At 34.8% G+C, this 19758-nt stretch overlaps 5 protein-coding genes across 5 annotated transcripts; 2 read left to right on the forward strand and 3 right to left on the reverse strand.

The window, feature by feature from the left end:
* Positions 1–10646: 10646 nt before the first annotated feature.
* Positions 10647–13013, reverse strand: BU26DRAFT_545068 (uncharacterized protein; the record flags this gene model as incomplete). Its single annotated transcript, XM_033831772.1, has 10 exons — positions 12755–13013; positions 12277–12707; positions 12039–12128; positions 11904–11996; positions 11813–11828; positions 11757–11779; positions 11471–11723; positions 11013–11413; positions 10834–10982; positions 10647–10740 (listed from the first exon to the last, which is right to left on the reverse strand). The coding sequence occupies exons 1-10, from the start codon at positions 12876–12878 to the stop codon at positions 10647–10649; spliced, it is 1674 nt and encodes a 557-aa protein (XP_033675289.1). The 5' UTR covers positions 12879–13013.
* Positions 12971–13813, forward strand: BU26DRAFT_611772 (uncharacterized protein; the record flags this gene model as incomplete). The annotated part of the gene is made up of 2 exons (XM_033836086.1): positions 12971–12981; positions 13080–13813. 2 exons carry the CDS (start codon positions 12971–12973, stop codon positions 13801–13803), a joined length of 735 nt encoding a protein of 244 aa, XP_033675290.1. The 3' UTR covers positions 13804–13813.
* Positions 13814–13938: 125 nt separating this feature from the next.
* Positions 13939–14665, reverse strand: BU26DRAFT_526129 (uncharacterized protein). Its single transcript, XM_033830671.1, has 2 exons — positions 14369–14665; positions 13939–14310 (listed from the first exon to the last, which is right to left on the reverse strand). Exons 1-2 carry the CDS (start codon positions 14623–14625, stop codon positions 14205–14207), a joined length of 363 nt encoding a protein of 120 aa, XP_033675291.1. The 5' UTR covers positions 14626–14665; the 3' UTR covers positions 13939–14204.
* Positions 14666–15172: 507 nt separating this feature from the next.
* On the forward strand, positions 15173–16047 carry BU26DRAFT_556953 (uncharacterized protein). The gene has a single exon (XM_033832411.1). The coding sequence runs from the start codon at positions 15304–15306 to the stop codon at positions 15904–15906; it is 603 nt and encodes a 200-aa protein (XP_033675292.1). The 5' UTR covers positions 15173–15303; the 3' UTR covers positions 15907–16047.
* A 45-nt stretch (positions 16048–16092) lies between these two features.
* On the reverse strand, positions 16093–16984 carry BU26DRAFT_498205 (kinase-like protein; the record flags this gene model as incomplete). Its single annotated transcript, XM_033826329.1, has 1 exon — positions 16093–16984. The coding sequence occupies exon 1, from the start codon at positions 16945–16947 to the stop codon at positions 16093–16095; it is 855 nt and encodes a 284-aa protein (XP_033675293.1). The 5' UTR covers positions 16948–16984.
* Positions 16985–19758: the final 2774 nt, after the last annotated feature.

Here is a 19758-nt window from a genome sequence, read left to right on the forward strand (position 1 = left end):
TACTCTAAGGCTTAGTAGTTAGTTAATACTATAAAAGGCTCTAGATCTTATAAGCTAATTAGCTAGCTTCTCTACTTCTATATACTAAGAATAACTACTAGCATTTCTTTATTATAAATACTATAGTTTATCTAGATAGTATTTATTATCTTACTAAAGAAAGCTATTAGTTTCTAGATACTATCTTCTTAAAGCTATAAAAGAACTCTAGCAACTACGCTATCTAATACGTTTATTTCTACTCTTGTACAGCGATAGAAGAAGTAATAAGCTAGCACGGTATTAGATAGTATAAGATTCTTAACCTGCTAAAATACTACAAGCTTAATTTCTCTAAAGATATACTATGCTCTCTATTTTAGTAGCTTAGTAAGAGAGCGAACAATCTAGCCGTAATTCTTTAAGAAGGCTTAGTAGAAATTATAGAAACCTAGAAATAATTAAAGACTCTTAAGAGTTATAGGTACGAGCTAATTCTAGATAGTAGTAACCTTCTTAGAGTTCTTCTAGATTCTCTTAGTGCTTATAATTAATTCTAGAAACTTAGTACTTTTAATAGTAAATTTAGATTTCTTAATATCTACTTATAACTTAGCTTTATATAATTAATTAAGTACCTAGACAATATAGGCTTTATGCTTAAGCAAATTCTCTAAATAAATAAGAATATTATTAATATATACTATATAGAAATTGTCTAGTAAGCTATATAACACCTTATTAATATATTACTAAAAGGTAGTAGAGCTATTATAGAGGCTAAAGAGTAGAACTTAATACTTATAGTTACTATACTACGTATAAAAAGATATTAGGTTCTCTACTAACTTATTTAGCTAAATCTAGTAGAAAGCTTACCTTACGTTTAACTTAGTAAAGACCTTAGCGCGTAATAGGCGTATAAGCGTTTTCTAAATAAGAGAAATAGAATAGACGTCTTTTTTTATAATAGTATTAAGCTTTTAATAGTTAATATAGAACCTTTATTCTTTATCTAGCTTTTTAGTAAATAGAACTAGTAACACGTATAACGTATTACTATAGATAATAAAGCCGCGACGAAGGTAGTTTTCTAGGTAATTCTATACTAACTATAGGTACTCTAGTAATATACTATAAAGAGAACTATTTATTAAGGTATTTTCTACTATAAGCTTAATATTATAATCTATACTCTCTCTATATAGTAGTAGAGTATTAGAATTCTTTTTTAAGAAATAGGCTATAATTACGCTAGTATATTCTAGAGATAGAAGCTTTTTAGTAACTAGTTAGCGAAGTTTCTTCTCTAGATTAGTAACTAGAGTTTTCTTTCTATTAGTAATAAGCTAATTAACCTTATAGATACTAAGGTACCTAATTATAGTATCTTTTTAACGCGCGTTAATTATAAAGGCTACTACGCTAATTATATTAATATTAAGCCTAGCCTTTAAGTATATTTTCTACAAAACAGGTAGCTTTTTTAGCTTACAAGGTAACCTAGCAGGCGAGTTAAGATTTTTAAGCTGCCTATCTATCTTACGTAGGTTTTCTTAAAGCTTCTAGCGTTACAATTCTCTCTTCTCTTATTATGTTACTCTTAGCTTTTCTACTACTAATATTAGAGCGTTATAGTAATTAGTATTAGCTTAGTAAGCTACTTAAGCTTTAGTAGTAGATTAAGAGAATTATATAAAAATAAACACGTCACGTTTATAATTAATTAATTAATTAGTATCTAGCTATATTAGTACGCGCTACTTATAGTTAACCTAAACGTTAACTTCTTTAAGTAGCTTATAACTAATTATTATATTATAGCAGCTAGTATTACAATATACAAAGTAGAAGCGTATTTAGTAGCTTTCTAGTACTAAATTAGCTTTAAAGTATTTATCTACCTAGCTATTAGGTCGTCTATTATATCTAGTAAGAGGGATAAGTTCTATACGCGCTAGCTTAACGTAGAGGTTTTTTCTAAGAGTCTAAAGGTGCCTTAGGTATACTAGAACATAGCTACCCACTCTAGTATTAATTAAACCTCTAAGCTTAATTATAAGACTATTTATAGATATTTAGTAGAGTAGAGTAAACGTAGAACTACTAAATAGCTTTTCGCGTAGGTTTATTACTCTAGTAGGTAGCTCTAGAGAGAAGACTTCTTCTAGAGCTAGGCTTTTTCTAAATTGTTAGATTTATATTCTAACGTGTTCTTCTTAGATGCTTATAGCTCTACAAGCTCTAAGAGCTCTAAGAGCTTCTCTAAAGCAGCGTTCTTAATAGCTTTCTACGCGGTAGAAGCTCTAGAGTAATTATAGCTTAGGTAGCTAGATTAGTAGTATTAAAAATAGGTAACTAGCTTCTAGATTACTAGAGCTTTATTAAGTACTAGAAAACCTAGAAGAGCTAGAGGCGCGTGTTGTAGTATTAACGCGATTACGTTACGCTTTTTAGTCTTTCTAGTAGTAACGCGTGCTTTTCTAGAGGTAAGCTCTTAAGTAAGGTCTTAAGCAAGATTTATATAGTAATTATAGTTATTAACGTATTAACGTTAGTATATACCTAACTACGTATATATATTCTCTAGTAGCTTCTTATAAAACTTCTCTACCTATTAATCTACTAGAAGCTAGCGCTTCTATACAAGGTAGAAGAAATTATTCTAGAAGTAGGCAAAGTTAGTAGCGCTTTAGTAATAAAGCTTTTAGAAATTATAGTAAGTATTTAGCCTCTTATATAAGTCTTTATAGCTTCTCTCTAGCTAATTAAGAATATAATTATAGAAAACTACTACGCTACTATTCTTAATAGTACGTAGTATTACTAATAGAGTCTAGTATATATCTTCTTTAGTTTACGTATAGATATAGATAATAATAGTTTTCTTAGTATTCTCTAGCGTATCTCTAGTATACTAATTCTAGTTTACTTAAAGTTTATTATATAAGCTATCTTTCTACTACTTAAAAGTAATACTCTTACTATCTAATAATAAGAGTAGATCTAGAAACTTAGTAGAGCGCGTTAGTTAGCTCTCTAGCGCTTATAATGCTAGAGGTATAGCTAGCTAGTATATAGAAAGGTAAGAACCTAAGATTAAATTCTCTAGTAGTAACGCGCTTAAATCGCGTATAATTAGTATTATAGAGAAACGCGTCGCACGTTAAACTAGCGTAGTAGATAGTATCTAGTCTCTAGAGCAGGTTAATCGCGCTCGTAGTTACTAGATTTTAGCGTCTTTTTTAGCTAGAGTAGTAGCCTATATCTAATATCTTACGTATATATTATCTCTCTTAGTAAGAGCGTTAGTAGTAATCTAGTAATATATATAGATTTATTATTTATATACTTATTATATATATAATTAGCTAACTATTTTATTAATAATTTTAGCTAGTATTTCTAGAAAGAGCTCTTAGAGCTTTTTAGTAGAGGTAGAGAGTATATATAAACCTAAGGCTAATAATAGCTCTAGTATTACTAAGCTCTAGTAAAGCCTTATAAGCTTCTAGTTAAAGTTATTATTCTAATTCTTATTAGTTATTACGTTATATTACTAAATAGAGTTTTTATAATAGAAATATTAATTAGTATATTCTACTAGTAGATTCGCTACTCTAGATTTAAGAACTATTAGAGTAAAGAGGTATTATAGAACTAAGATTCTACCTCTAGATTAGCTTTACAAGAGTTCTTCTATAGTATTTAGATTTGTTTAGCTTTTTAATTAAGAAAGAAGTAAAGAGAGGAGGTATTTAGCTACTAGTAGAGTAGTAAGTTATCTATTCTACTAGTAGAGTAGAGAGATAGTTAGCTCTGCTAGTAGAGTAGAGAATTATTAATTTTTTATAATTTGTAAAAAGAGAGAAGAGGTTTTCGCACGTAGAAGTTCTATAGAAGTTCTCTTATATATAGAGCTCTTAATAGCTCTCTTTAGCTTAGTACTAGTATTTTTCTACTACTAACTAGATCTACTAGTAGTCTTATATAGTACTAAAGAAATAAGTAATTAGAGCTCTTATAGCTATAATTCTTTAGGTAAGTAACTAGGCTCTTATAGCTCTAATTCTTAGTATTAGCTATTAGTAAACGCTTCTTAATAAGGCTACTTAGTTTAGCTAGATATTATACTACTATCTTTAGCTAAAGAGGTATTAACCTTTAGATAATATAAAGACTAGGTTCGTAGTCTCTACTACTATAAGTGTCTCTAAATACCTAGCTAGGTAAGTTAGCTATAGGTAGTACTATCTCTATAAGCTATAAGAATAAAAGATACTAGTAGAGTAGGTTAGGTTAAATTTAGCTATCTAAAGATAAGAAGTAGAAGAATACTTTAAGAGACTCTATATATAAAGATACTAAGCGCTAAGACGCTAGGCTAGGTTACGTAATAAGATTACGTAACTTAAGGTTATATAACTCTAGGTAAATTTCTAAACTAAACTATTATAGTAATATTCTTAGAATATAATTCTAGTTAACTATTTACTATTAGCAAAGCTATCTAGTAAGAGAATATAATATTATACATAAACTATTTAATATAGTTATATTTAATAGCTAGGTATTTATTATAATTATAGTGTCTATAAATACCTATAAGTAGACTCTTATAAACTAGGTACTCTAGAGTAGTTCTAGAGACTTCTATAAGGTAATAATTATATTATAATTTCTTTATAGGTGTAATTAGAGGTATAATAAGCTTATATTTAGCTTTATAGATTAGATAGGTAAAGATAGAAAGGCGTATTATATAATAAAGGTAGTATAGCGTATAATAGTAGTTATAAAATAGTAATACTTAACTATAAAGAGGTTAAGATTAGCTTATTATTTATATATTTTATAGGCTCTATCTACTATATATTAAGCGGTAACGCGAATCTCGACTAGAAAGAGTTTATAGTATCTGCTAGACATCTATCTATATATATTATTAAGGTATATAATAATTAGCGTAATAAGTCTCTTTTAGCTAACTAATACCTAGAACTATAAACTTCTAACGTATAAACTATAATACGCTACTAGCGTTTTTCTTCTCTACTATGTTAGGCGGACTTCGACTATAGTTAATATTAGGCGACGCTAATTACAACAAGGCGAGTAATAAGAATAGTAGTCTAACTAGCTTACGTCTAGTAGATAGTAGTAAGTTTACTAGTCTATATCGAAATAGAATTAATATTAACTAAGTTAATTACCTTAAACCTAATTTCTACTAGCGAAACGAGCTAAGCGTCTCTACTCTACTAAAGAATCTACACCTATTCTTTCTACCTAAGAATTTCTTAGTTATACCTTTATACCTACGTACTTTTATATCTTTGTGCTTCTAGCTTGTATATTCTAGCTACACCTTCTTTACTAAAAATTATTTAGTTATATTAATAGCGTAAGAATTCTCGATTACGCTATTATTCTCGTATACTACTACTATGCTTTCTTTCTAGTAGTAATTTAAGTATTAGTTTATTAAGATTAGCGAAAATATTTAGACTAGCGACGACTAAGGTCTAGATAATATTCTCGAATAGTTAGTAAAGCTTTAAGCGTAGGTAACTGTCTAGAAAACATTAGTATTAGCTACTTAAATATTAACTAGTTATTCTAGAGAAGTCGCTCTTCTAAATTAATTAGTAATAAGAGTAAAGTATATTATTAAGTTTACGTATAAGAGACTATTCTATAATAAGAAAAAAAGTAAGTATCTATAAAAGCTTAAGTATAATACTTTAAAGTTTTATAGATTAGTATATACTATTTAATAGCTACTTAAACTATCTAAATTATAATTTAAGTACCTTCTTAAATATATTCTAGAATTTATTTATAGTTAAAAACTTATATACTATCTATACTATAGTAATATTAATAGAGTTATTAATCTAGAGATAGATACTAAAAATAAGTAGTTATTTTAGTATTTTCTAATAGATAGATTTACTAAGGCTAAAATACTACGTTTACGTAACTAATAGAGCTAGTATATATTAATTTAAGGCTACTTAAAAGGCCTAGCGTAGTAAATAAAGATTACTCTTCTACTTTAAATAAGGTAAAGACTAAGCTAACTCTACTAGTAGTATAGAATTTCTATAACTAGATACTATCTTCTAAGAGACTACCTAAAAGGTAAAGAGAGAAGTTTATAGATAGCGCTTTAGGCCTAATTAAGTTAACTATTATAGTCTTAACTAAGCTAGTTAAATAGAATTCTCTATCTTAGATATTATATAAGTATAAGTTTAATACCTTCTACTTTAGAATTAATATTACTTTACTTCTTATACTTATCTCTTAAGTAGAGTTACTTACTAGTAATATATTTAAGCTAACTATTAAAAATATTAAAGAAGTTACCTAAATAGACTAAGTTAGTAGTAATATTTTTTTAACGTAGCTACTATACTTATAAATAGTACTATTTATTATAGTTCTAGTCTCTAATAGTCTAGTACTATAATATACCTCTAGACGTAACTATCTATAAAATATATTATAAAATTACTTCTTTTTAGTAATATATCTAAATCTAAGTATATCTATATAGAAAAATATCTACTTAGAATTCTAATAGATTAAAACTAACTCTATATCTTTTCTAGTACTTCTAAGATATTTAAAATCTTAGTTATTTCTCTTTTTATAGATTCTAAACGCTCTAGTACCTTTAGTATTAATTAATACTAAGATAGTTTTAGTAGAAGCTTTTTTAATAAGTTAAGTTAGAGATCTCTCTTTCTATTTTAATAGCTTATAGCTACTATATTCTATCTATAGAGTAATTAGTATATATATTCTCTATTACTACTCTTTATTACTAACTCTTTCTTTATAAAACTCTAAAATTCTATTTTTATCTTTCTCTAGTACTATAATTCTTTTAACTTTTATTACTATTAATTCTACTCGAATAGAGAATAGTTTATCTTAGATTATAGGCTTTAATCTATACAAGTATATTACGTATAGATATTTACTTAAAAAGTAGTTACTAAAAAGAATATTTATTAAATTTAGATAGAAGTATTAAGATAATAATATTTATAGATATTAACTAAAATATTTTTACTAGAATGTTTAAGCCTTTTATATACTTAGCTAAATACAGCTATTACTACCTAAGTATAATTATCTAATCTACTATTATTATAAGAAGTAAGCTACTACTACTATATTATATTAAACTTATAATAATCTACTAAACACTTAATAATTATAAGTAAGTATACATAGAACTATAGAATAATTACTAACTACTACTAGCTATTTTTAGCCTCTTTACTATAAATACTATTACGTTATAGCTACTAAATAGTTATCTTTATAATAAAATAACTAAGGTAGAAGACTATTATAAATCTTCTTATTCTAATTTAGATAACTATAAGTTCTTTAAGAGTAAGGTAATACACTCTAGCTTTTATAGAAAACTTATTAACTTTTACTAGTAAAGTAGTAGCTAAAATTTTAAGTAGTAATCTAAAGGTAGATATTAGGTATTCTTTAATATGTAAGATTTACGATAGAGAAATAGAATATATCTAGAATAATAAATAATTCGATTCTAATAAAACTAAGAGCTACTTATACTACTTAATACTAAGTCTTATACTATTATTAGTTTATATATACCTTTAAATTCTATAATAGTCTTTAACTATTTTACCTAGCTAGATATATTATTATAAAGAGTACTTATAGCGCTAGAGCTCTATCTTAGATAAGTAATTAGATAGACTATAGCTTTACCTATACTATATTAGTAATAAATACTAGAAAGCGTAGCTTAGAAATTCTTATCTAGAGTACTAGCTTCTATAACCTTTAGTAGAGTAGGTATAGCTAATAAGAGGTACGATTCTAGATATAACTTAGAAAACCTTACCTAAGTAGGCACGACAACTATTTCTTAGCTAGAGTTTAGTAATTAAGTAATCTTTAATAAATTAGCTAATTGTACTACTATAACTAAGTTCTTATAAATAACTAGTTTAAATTATATTAACGTTTTCTACTTAACTTAGTTATTCTTTTCTTTAGAGTATAGAATATATATATATATATATAAGTTAGACTACTTAACTACGTTTTCGTATTTATAGTTGTTATTCTTAAATTAGTCTTAAAATTACGGCTCTAGTTATTGGGCGGCTGCTTAATATTTAGCCTAATTAACGATTAAAAGGTAAGAAAATATTCGATTACTCTAATAACTTAGTAAACTAGAAGTTAAATAATAGCTTATTATAGAAATTACGCTTATAGATTAGAGAGTTAGAAGCTAAATTATTCTACCGCATTTAGGTTCGAATATAGCTTGCGAAAAAAATAATCTCTTAAAGAATTAAGTCTTAGGTCTAACTATTCCGCCTTAACAAGAGAAATAAATAGTAAACTATAGAGATACGTTAACTATATATTTCTACTTTAGAAGATATATTATCTATCTATAAGAGTTAGAATAACTTAGCTAGCGGCGACGATTAAGGTTATATATTAATTTAATATAGAGTTTATTAGAGGTTATATTAGTTAGCTATATTAGGTTTTTCGAAAAGAGTCTATTAGCCTACGCTTATAGAGTATAAGAACCGCTATTTATTTCTCGAGAATAGTACCTATAAGTGTATCTTCTATACCTTTTCTATTAACTTACTTACTTAAAGCATTCTCTACTATAGCTTTACTTAGCAACGCTAGCTCTACCTACGTTTAATCTTTCTTATTCGATTAGATCTCTCTTCTAGAGTTCTTCTTTCTCGGCCTTGCCCCTATAACCTCTCTAGCTTAGTCTCTTCTTACTAGTAGCCTAAGTATCTATAGTCGAGTACTCTACACCTATAGTTTACTTCTATTATTTAGAAAGTATACTTTAGAATATTTAGAGAAATTACTAGAAATCTACTATTATTAGTATATTTACTCTTAGTAACTATATTAACTCTTAACATACCTATAGCGTTAAAGATTAAGGTACTCTATGCTAACGAGGCTTATAATATACTTATTTTCTAGGTCTTCTTCTAGCCTTTTACGTAATTAGCACGTACTTCTCTTACTAGAATTAATCTTAAATTATTCGCGGTATCTAGATTACATACTAAGAAAAAGCTATTATACTATTCTCTCTATAATAGCTGCTTATATTTCTAGTATAAACACTATCTATTAGTATTTTACTACTAAAGAACTTAAGAAGAGTTTAGTATAATAAGAGAGAAAGCCTATATTTTATACTTTAGGCGTAATTCTACCGTTCTCTAGAAGCTTCTAAATAACTACTAACGGTACTATCTAAAGTTAGTTAAGAATAAAACTTCTATCTTTAAGTACTAAGAAGATAGGTAGAAGACTTCTAAGTTAATAGCTAAGAGAGAGATATTAACTATAATTATTAACTAGAAGCTTAAAGAGATATTACTAGACAATATAACTAAGTTTCTAAACTCTAAAACTAGAAGTTAGTACTCTAGACGTAGTCTCTCTTATTAATAAGAGTACTTACTTTATAAACTACCTAGAACTAGAAAATCTAGCCTTTACCTTTCTATTATAGAGTACTTTAATTTAGACGTTTACGTTCTTACTATATCTAGTTTAGACGATTACTTTCTAAAATTTCTTTTTGCTAAGCTCTCGTAGTACTACATTGTTCTTCTTAAGAATGTTAACGTAACTACTATGCATCGAAAACCTAAAGGTAGTATAGACGTAAGCCTAAGCGTAGACTAAAAAGGCTCTTCTAATTAAAAGGTATCTCTATTAATACTTCTTAATATTCTAGATAGTCTAGTATTACCTAAAGATAGATTATTAATTATAATAACTAACTATATTAAGTGCCTAGATCTAGCACTTATACGTTCTAGCCGTGTAGATATAAAGGTAGAGCTCTACCTAGCTAATAAAGATATAATTAATTAGCTATTCTATTTCGTCTATAACCTACTCTTAAAGACTAATATTCGCGACAACAAATCGAAGACGGCTCTCTCTTAACCTAGAGAAGAAGGGGCTATAGAGAACTACAAGTTGCTTTATTTAGAACAAGAGTTTGTGGCGAAGGTGCTAAAGCTAGAATTTAGTCTAGCTAAGATCTTGTTATTTTTACTAGCGAATAAGCATTTACCCTACCATGCTATTGCTAATGTAGCGGCGTAGATAGAGAAGCTTAGAGAGAAGAGGACGAAATTAACTAGAACAATGTTATAGGCGCTTAATAACAATAATTACTAATCGGCTTTTTCTACTATAGAGTTATGTTTAGAGGGTTTAGAGCGATGCACTAGGTAGGGCTATTTCTTTTAAGCCTGTTATTCTCTCTAGCTGTTTTAATTAATTATATGTAAATGCCTTCTCTCTATAGCTCGAATAAGAAACGTTTTCTTATCTCTCTACCTCGTTTAACTAAGCCCGTGCTGTCCAAAGTATCTCTTTTATCTCGTGCATCTAATCGGCTCTATGAGAGCGATACTTTGTGATAATTACGTCTACTTGTCCTTCTGCTCTAATTTCTCTAAACTTTCTACATCCTTCTGCGCGTTCCGAAGAATCTCCTTTATCCGAAAATAGAGTGTCCTGTCTTCGTTCTCCTACGGATTGTTTATTGGGAAAATAACCCTTCGCAACCTATTAACATGTGGAATCAATAGCTAATAGTATAGCGTGAAGGCATTAGTTATCCGGTTTAGGAAATGTCTTTCTCTACTAACTAGCCCTAATTTTAATTCCGCTAGCTTCTGGTCACTCTCATAGTTCTAGCACTTAAATTCAGTTGCCCTAATATCTTTGCCTGGCCCGTCATAGTAAACGCATATCCAAAATAGTACCTAGAAGAACGACTCTAGATCGTGCATAAACGAGTGGTTTTTGTTGTCTAGAAGTACTCTAATCGCCATAAACGCTCGCGTGCTGGTCTTCCCCCGTGCCTCTAAGGATTTCTCTTGCTGCTCTTTGATTGCAAGGTTAAGATTAATTAAGAACGCGTGCTAGGAGGGGTTGTTATCTTCTTCGTTTACAATAAGGTTGTTTGGTGAGATATCATATTGTAGCACACCAGCTCGTGTGTGTAGCGACTCGTATCTGTTAATATAGCCTTCTAACGCAGCTAGAAGGCTTACTCTAGAGCTCGCCTTGTAAATAGGTTTCCTATAGTCTTGGACAATAACGCGGCGATGCACTCGATTCGCTGTCGCCCTGCTACCCTTTACTAGAGAGGTCGAACAGGTTTGCTTGCTTGGGGGCAACAGCGCACCCGTGCAACTTAAGGACTGTTTCCGCCCTGCGGCGCTGCTGCTTTGGCCTTTTCGCGAGATGCGACGTCTAGCCAAGCTTAGGGGGGCTATTAAGCTTTCTAGCTTGCAGTTTTTTGCTTGCGTTATGTCTAAACCTCGTCGCACGTTACTGCGGATGTCGTCGTCTTAGCTGCCCACGCAGACTGTTTTATGGTAATAGTATCTCGCGACGTTGACTACACCATTGTTAGTTGCCTTGCGCAGCAGCTCTCCCTCCTCCTTGCGTTCCAGAAACTGCCATAAGTCTTTGACAACAAGGGGTGATCGCGATTCATCTCCCTCGCGATGCACTTTCCAGCAGGTTGTGGCTCGGCCGACGACGCAGCGCGATTGTTTCATGACCTTATCGATGATAAGGCGTTCCTTCTGATTGCTTCTTTCGATCTTGATGTATCGAACGTCTCCGTCTGTAATAATAGAAGGGTTAAATCTAAGCTACTCCTTATTTAGCTAGAGAAATCTAAGCACCGCCGATACGAATTGTAGCCCGTCTTTATTAATATCAAACTAGGTAGAGGCGATACCCTTAAGCTGGTCGAACTCCCACAACCGCATGAGCGAACCGCAGAGAGTAAAGCCAAGGACGAAGCGACGGCCGTCTTAAGCTGCGAGAACCTCTCTCGCATATCGCCCTAGATCTAGCCATGCTTTAGAGGCTATGTCGGCTGATAGATTGCTCTTTAGTTCTCCTGGCACGAGAATCTGCTTCTAGTAGCATTTAGAGTCCACGCTAGCGCTTAGGTCGTCTACAAAGCCGACATCCAACTTGCGATTGGCCGTGGAGCCTTGCACGGGCTGGTAGAGTTGTGCCAGCGGCCGTCGTCGAGCCTCAGAGGCGGGCTAATACTCTTTCGCGAAGTTCGAGAACTAAGCCGTACGCTCTGCGAACCAGCTCAGGACATTTTTTCTTCGCGCCTTCAGGCTAGTCCTGCCAGCCGCTCTCATCCCGGTAGAGCGGATTATCTTCTGCTTTGCACCTTTTGAATACCGTCCGCGCTGCCGGCTCTGCGATTTCGCCGAAGAAGGCTTCGAAGAAGCTAGGAATATCAACGTGCATGGGCCCCAGCTCCTCCTTTAAAACTTTATCTACGTATTTGCGGTGTTCGGTCGAGTTTGCGAAGCTACTCGTGTTGCGTAGCCATGGCGTTTGTGGGAAGGATGATGCGGGACGAGGTGGAGGGGTCGACTCGGTGACAGCGTCGTATACCCTATCCCAGATGACCTCGTCGGGTTCCTTGTTGAGGACAGCTCCCAACAGAGGCTTGATCCGTGCAGTGTCATGATTGCCGGAGAAAATCGCTGAGTTCAGCGACAACAGATCATTGAATAGGGCTGTATTACCACGTTTTGATGGTAGCAATCTGGAGGCGGGGAGACTTTGCAAAGCAAGCATCAGATCAACGAGGATATTGATTTCCCCTATTAGCATTAAAGTGTATTCGCACATGGGTTTGAATGATTATTACCTTCATCGCCTTCGTTCCCTTTGTCTATATCTTTTGAATTCGAAGTATGAGTTTCGCGAAAGCCATCTAACCCTTTCCCTATCGGTTTGGACTGGAGTATTTCCGATCGGGACAGCGTTGTCATCGTTGGCAGAGGCGTAGGCCGTGGTTAGGTTGCGCGGACGAAGTCACATTTGCGAGATTTTGTAGGAATAAGTATGGTGAAAGCATAGGTAAATGGAGATGAAGTACGTTGTGGGAAGGATGTTGAGAAGGACAGCAGAAGGAGCGGAGGCGCGACAACGCGTGGGTCAGGAGGCTGGTCCGGAGTAACATCGGCACCCAGCGTCGGCTTGCGGGATCTGCCGAACACCGACGAAGGCCAAAGCTCCTCTCCACTGACTCCAAAACTGGACGGCGCCTTGACCGAAAGGCCGACTTCACCCTCTCGTACTCGCACGAAACGTCTGACCTTGCCGCTCTCTACGCCCGCTTACCGCCTCGGAACTCCCAGTCATGTGTCGGACGCTTTCACTAAGACGACTGCCCTCTTCAGCGGCATTGAGGCTAAGCCTGCGGATGGCGACAAGTCGGAGGTAGAATACCAGATCAGCATATGGATGGGCGCAAGCCTGCGGAAGAAGGCAGAGCTTGCTCGGATGGCTGGCCTGTCGGACATCACGTCGGCACTCATCGAGCCCGCCTTCGTGGTGGTAGGCCATGAGTGGTACTTCTACCTCGTGTATCTGCAACCCACTGGCGCGGTTCATGTGCTTGAACACGGCTCCTGCTCAACCAACAGCGTTTCAGGGGTGTTCAAGATCCTTAGGGTATTGAGGAATGTGATCGAGTATGGGCTGGAGGGTTTCGAAAGGGGGACCGGAAGCGAAGGTTGGATACTGGGGTGGCTTCTTGGGACCGGTGCTCGAGAATGCAAGTGCTGCGACCCCTGGAGACGAGGTCACATGGATAGGAAGTACCGCGGCGTCGCATGTTACTATTTGACGATAGGTGCGGAGCCGGGCTTGACTACTTGCATGAACCGTGGAGAACAATACATCTTGTATTAAGAGTCGTGCGAGCTGTAGAGTCTTATCAGTGCATCTTGGTCCGTGCGTGTTCGTGGGACGTAAGGCACGTGACATGTCATGTGACGAGGCTGTGCAATAACTAGCTTGCCCCGCACAACAAAGCTTCATTGCATTATTTTATCAAACATCAACCACCTCCTATTACATCCCTTATCTTTTAAGTACAATGTGTGAATGGGCTTGCAGGACCTACGCATCTTGTCGACGTAATCCTAAACACGAGATCCGCCACCATATTAATCAATGTCAAAATGCAACTCAAAACAACAACACGCCCTGCATCCCGGCAAGTGGACATCAGAGGGATTTACCGCTTGTCCGCGACATTCAGGATACGAACATAGCTGGAGATTGTCCTGTTTGTGAAGGGAACACGCCGGCTAATTCGTCTGACTGATACCGGTACGTTCGTCCGTCCCCCAAGGCGTATCTAGAGATCGCGGTCGAGCCTGCTTACGGCCTACATCTCCAAGATCCGTGAATGTACTAGATTAAAGTTGAATTAGCCAGCGTAATAATTAAGGTCAGGAGAAACCGAACGTACAATGGCTCCTTCTTGGAGACTTTGAAAATTTGAAGTTCCAGCTGGCTGAGGTTGATATCTGGGATTGTTTTGCAGTGGAGATCGATGACAAAGAACAAATAAGAAGGCGAAGACGGCTCAAACAATATATGTGTAAAGAGATCCTTGTCTAGATCGAGACCTTGTGAATCGAAAAAGGCTTTGAGCATCTCATTCTGAGTCTTCCAATGTCGCTCGGGACATTTAAGAACGATGCGTTTCGGAGCGGCGTGGCTCATTGTAGTAGAAGGCGAGAATTGCAGGTGTGGTGAATTTGAGCTAGGGGAGAGCGGGAATGTAAGAGGCTATCGAGCGAGCGGCTGAGCCCCTGGCCTTAGCGCCGATGGTCACGTGCCACAGCAGGCTGGTCGCTGTCCCGTGTTCCTCCGCCAAGGCGCCGATCACAGAGCCGTGCCAGGGCAGGGATGACTCAGCTGTCCGAAGGATCTCTTTCATCTCATCGTACAGCTTCGAATTTGGGTACCCTCTACCTTCCGCCTCCTAATGAAACTGTGTCAACACTCTTTTCGCTAGAGATCGTGCATTTGTTTTTAGAGATGGAGCCCGAATGGCTCCGCTGATAATTAGTTAAAAGGCGCTTGTTAAAATTAGAACAGTCATGTCACTCTTAGACTGCAGGGACGAGGGTGTGTGATGACGTCGGAGCCAACTCGCGCTACGGCAACTGCACGACGCCTGGATCGAGCTCCAAGCGCTGCCAAACTACTGTAAATAGAACCAAAACAAATAAGATGCGTCTGGTCTCCCACAACCTTCGCATCCACCCATTATGAGCAGCATCTAGCCCAAGGCATTTAGCTAGCGTTTGTCCTTTGGTTCACTATCTGCTATCGCTCCGAAGCGCGCCAAGACAGCTACTGTCAACGAACCAACCTAGACATCCTACTATTATCGCCATGGCCGAACAATCGCCCGATTACAAGAAGCTGTTTCTCGAAGAACAACGCAGGCGTGAAGAGGAGCAACGCAGGCGTGAAGAGGGGCAACGCAGGCGCGAAGCCGCGGAGCAGGCGCAGAAGGAAGAACAACACAGGCGCGAAGAGGAGCAACGCAGGCGCGAAGAGGAACAACGCAAGCGCGAAGCGGCGGAGCAGGCGCAGGATAGGGCCGAAGAGAAAACCCGCAAGACGACTCTTCCGGAGTTCCTTGACGCCTGCCACACTTATCTACACTCCGGTCTCACCGTGCAGACTGATACGACCTTGTCGACGCGGGGCGACCCTGCGAATGCGACTAACAAGCTTGGACCCGAAAATCTCGTTCTATGGGAGGACTTCCCAGCACAGCAGGCAGCGGTCTGGGACGTTCTTATGGCATCGGACTTCGCCTCGGAGCGACACTTCACATCGCTGCACACGTTGGAAGAATCTGGGCAAGCGATCCTGCGCAAGATGATGAGTTCCGAGCTAGATCTCCATCTCTTTCAGCGTTCCGCCGTAGACGACCCTGTCACGTCTATTATCGAACGATTAGTACGATGCGTCCAACTTCAAAAATAGCCCGCACAAGCTCCGTGATTTTCACACGGCCAACCCTACCCGCCCAGGGCCTCCAAAAAGGCTGGATTGGTGGGTACAGTGTTGGGAGGAGGACAGATAACGTGTACAGGTGCACAATCATAAAAGGAAAACGAATGCTGGTGCGACTTTTCTTTTCTGAGTAGATTCCTTCCTTTTGATATGCTATCAGGAAAATACAGACTTGCTCTCTTCTGAAAGAGCTTGAATCACCTCTTCTGCACTGTCGAAATATTCGTTCCAACAGCCCATGATGATCCGACCACATGCAACTGATTCTACCCTAGGAAAGTCCCCTCTTGCATAACATGCTGATACCTCATTCTCTGATAAGGCATCGTACGGCTCGCGGCCTGACATGATGTAATATATGGCTGAACCCAGTGCAAAAAGATCCGACTTCACATTCGGAGTAGCGAGGGGATCTCGTGGAAGAAAGAATCGGGTGCTTTCCATAGCGGCTCCGTCCAAGTCGCCGAATAGAGAGCCGGAAAAATCGCAAAGCCGAAGATCAAGCTGATCATCGAGCAGGAAGTTATTTGGATGAATATCGCAGTGCACAACGCCTCGAGAGTGAACTGTAACCAGAGCTTCCGTTGCTTGTATTGACCATTTGAATCGAAGCTGAAGCGGGATACTAGCAGGCTCGGTGGCAGACACGTAGCGCCGGACATCGCCATTTACTGCAAATTGAAAGCGGAGGCCGTGCTTTTCCCTCCCCAAGTACTTGACAAGTCTTTCATGGTCTCCCAGGGCTAAGAGAATGCAATGCTCGATGTCGAGAGTTTTCTTTGCGTAGCGGTCGTGTCTGTCCGAAGGGAATTTGAGCACCGAATTATCTGGGAGCAAGCCCAAGCAGGCTGTATTGCCACCTGAGAGAACTCTCAACACGCCAGGAGGGATCCACGGCTCAAGGCATCTGACCGATGTTGTTGGATCTAATGGATCGACGTGGAACTTCCCGTCGAAGGGCACCGGCGTCCCATCTGAAAAATTGGCAAAAGGCTCCCGCATAGTACGCATAACGTTAACCTGGGGGGGGGAATTCGCAGTTGGATCGTTGAGGGCTTCGTCTCAGTGTCCGATCACGGCTCCGCGATCTGCGCCGAGTGTGCACGCTTATATAATATAGTTGCCTAACTCAGCTCTTATCCGTGCTAAGGCTTAGCTTACAAAGCAAGCTAAGTCAGCGAGCTGACACTCGCCGCAGGCGAGTGCTAACACTCTTAACAATATTACTATCTTAATAATATTTTTTAAATAGTTTCTATTAACTATTAAAATAACTTACTAACTATACTAGTTCTTATATTAATTTTTATATACTAGTAATTCTATAGTACGTATTAATATCTATATACGTTATAGTTAATTATATACTAGCTAATAAGCTTAAAAATACTACTTCTTTTTTCTAATTAGTATTTTTTTTTTCTTCTATATTCTATTTTAAGTTACTTTAACTTAGATACTAGCTTGTTTTACACTATCTTTTGTGCTAAATAGAAGTAGATAGTATCTATTAATAATTTTAGAAGAGTATAGGTACGCTATTAGCGTAATTAGTATAATTATATAATTAAAGTTATTATACGCAGTTTACTAATTACTTAATCTTTAGTAATAAATATATTATACGCTCTAAATAGTATACGCTTAACGTTTTTACTTATCTTTTTATTATTAAGATAATAATTAATATTCTACTTAAGCGTATAGATTATTAGATAAGTATTTAACTCTAGTAATAGTAGTATTATCTTTTTAGTAGTACTATTACTATTACTATTACTATTATAGTTACTCTAGTATTTAATATTAAACTTAGTAATATTCTTCTATATATTCTCTTTAATATACTTAGTATCTAGTAGATATAGCTCTAAATTATACTATCTTTTTTAGATTATATAACTCTTAAATATAAATATATAAATTAACTTAATAGTAGTAAAGAACTTAACTTTATTAAATACTATATAGCTAGTTTAAGTTATATAATTAATTATCTACGTATACTAGTACTTATATAGCTAGAAATAGCTAATATTAAGTAGTTAAAAAAAGTAAGATATATATAGAGAGAGGTAATATATAATTACTTTATAGTTTTCTAGAACTTCTAGAAACTCTTAGATATAGTATAAATTAAAGCTATTAAATAAGAGTAGTTAATATACGCCTTAAAAGTATTTCTAACTCTTTTATATAAAGTACCTTACCTATTTAAAACTTAATTTATTATTTATATAACTACTAGTACTATAAGTAACTAGATAGTTATTAAGTAAATTAGTAAAGTATTACTCTAGAAGTATAATATCTTTAATAATAATTATTAGCGTAATAGTATAGCTGTAAGGGCTAGGTTCGCGATCTCTACTACTATAAGCGCCTCTAGAACACCTAGCTAGGTAAGTCGGCTGTAGGTAGCACTGTCTCCACGAGCTGTAAGGATAAGGGGTGCTAGCAGGGTAGGTTAGGTTAAATTCAGCTATCTAAAGGTAAGAAGTAGAGAAAAGGCTTCGAGAGGCTCTATATACAGAGGTGCCGAGCGCTAAGGCGCTAGGCTAGGTTACGTAATAGGATTACGTAACCCGAGGTTATGTAACCTAAGGTAAATTCTAAACTAGACTATTATAATAGCCTTTAGTATTAATATATTTAGTTATTATTATTATTATTATATAATTATTAAAAGTTAGTAGATAGACGTAGTAATAGAGTTTAAAAGTAATTACTTATTACTCTTTTCTAACTCTAATTTAAAAGCTAGTTTTATTAAAGTTCTAAATATCTATTAGTATAATCTTATACATTTTTATTAGATTAATAAAGCTATTAAACTACTTAAGAATAGCTTCTATATTATATATAAGTACGCGATTAAGGTTAAGAGATTATTACTATTAAATATAAAGCTTAGAGTAACGTTTAAGCTAATTCTTTACCTATTATAAGTTTACTAAAAAAGATAAGTCTAAGCTATTATAACCTTGTTAAAGAAGATAATTAGTATATAATATAATTATTAGTAGTTATATATATACTTCTAGCTTATTAAGATATACTATATAGTTATATAGTAGGCTTTCTTAAGCTTTAGTAAGCTTATACGTAGTAGAAGAATACTAAAAGCGCGTTAGATAGCTCTTTAATTAGGCTAGTAATTATTAATATAGAACACTATACTTACACGCTAATTATTTAAAATTAGACTTAGAAATAACGTACTTTACTATTAAACTATCTATACTATTAAACCGCCTAAAAATACTAAGCCTCTACTAAATACTACTATCTTATTTAGATTACTCTAACTCTAAGCTACTTAAGATAAATTTAGATAAGCTATCTAACTTATCTATATTATCTTTAACTACCTAGCACGTTTACGTATTATACTCTAGCTTACTATAGCGTCTATAGCGTTGCTAAGCTAGCTAGCTATTACGTACTACTACCTCTTCGCGCTACTTCTTACTTTTATTCTAATTTATAATCTTTCTTTAAGTAACTAGCTATAAGCTAGCTTTAATTATAAGAGTATTCTCTTTCTAAATTTACTTTTTTTTACGTAAATTACACTTCTTTTTCTATACGTTAGCTACTTAAAGCTAGGCGACTTTAGACTCTATAAGTACTAGCTAATATGCTATTAGCTTATTACCTTTCTTAAGCTAATTAAGTAACTTAATAATATAAGTTAGTAATAAATTAAGATACTATATAATCTTTCTCTAAATTAGAGTTAATTATAACTTTAATTTAGTAGAATTACTAGGTATTTTATACTTCTAGGTAGTAGTATTATTAGTAGAGAGTATTAGCGTA

This window comes from Trematosphaeria pertusa, assembly GCF_010094035.1.
Source record: "Trematosphaeria pertusa strain CBS 122368 unplaced genomic scaffold BU26scaffold_33, whole genome shotgun sequence".
In the NCBI taxonomy this organism is placed as follows: Eukaryota; Fungi; Ascomycota; class Dothideomycetes; order Pleosporales; family Trematosphaeriaceae; genus Trematosphaeria; species Trematosphaeria pertusa.

Excerpts from the sequence above, each read along its gene's own strand:
- BU26DRAFT_526129 (XM_033830671.1), bottom strand. The coding sequence starts at position 14,625 with ATGAGCCACGCCGCTCCGAAACGCATCGTTCTTAAATGTCCCGAGCGA. Across the intron at positions 14,311-14,368 it reads GTCTCCAAGAAGGAGCCATT|TACATTCACGGATCTTGGAG; the intron begins GTACGTTCGGTT and ends ACTTTAATCTAG.
- BU26DRAFT_556953 (XM_033832411.1), top strand. The coding sequence starts at position 15,304 with ATGGCCGAACAATCGCCCGATTACAAGAAGCTGTTTCTCGAAGAACAA.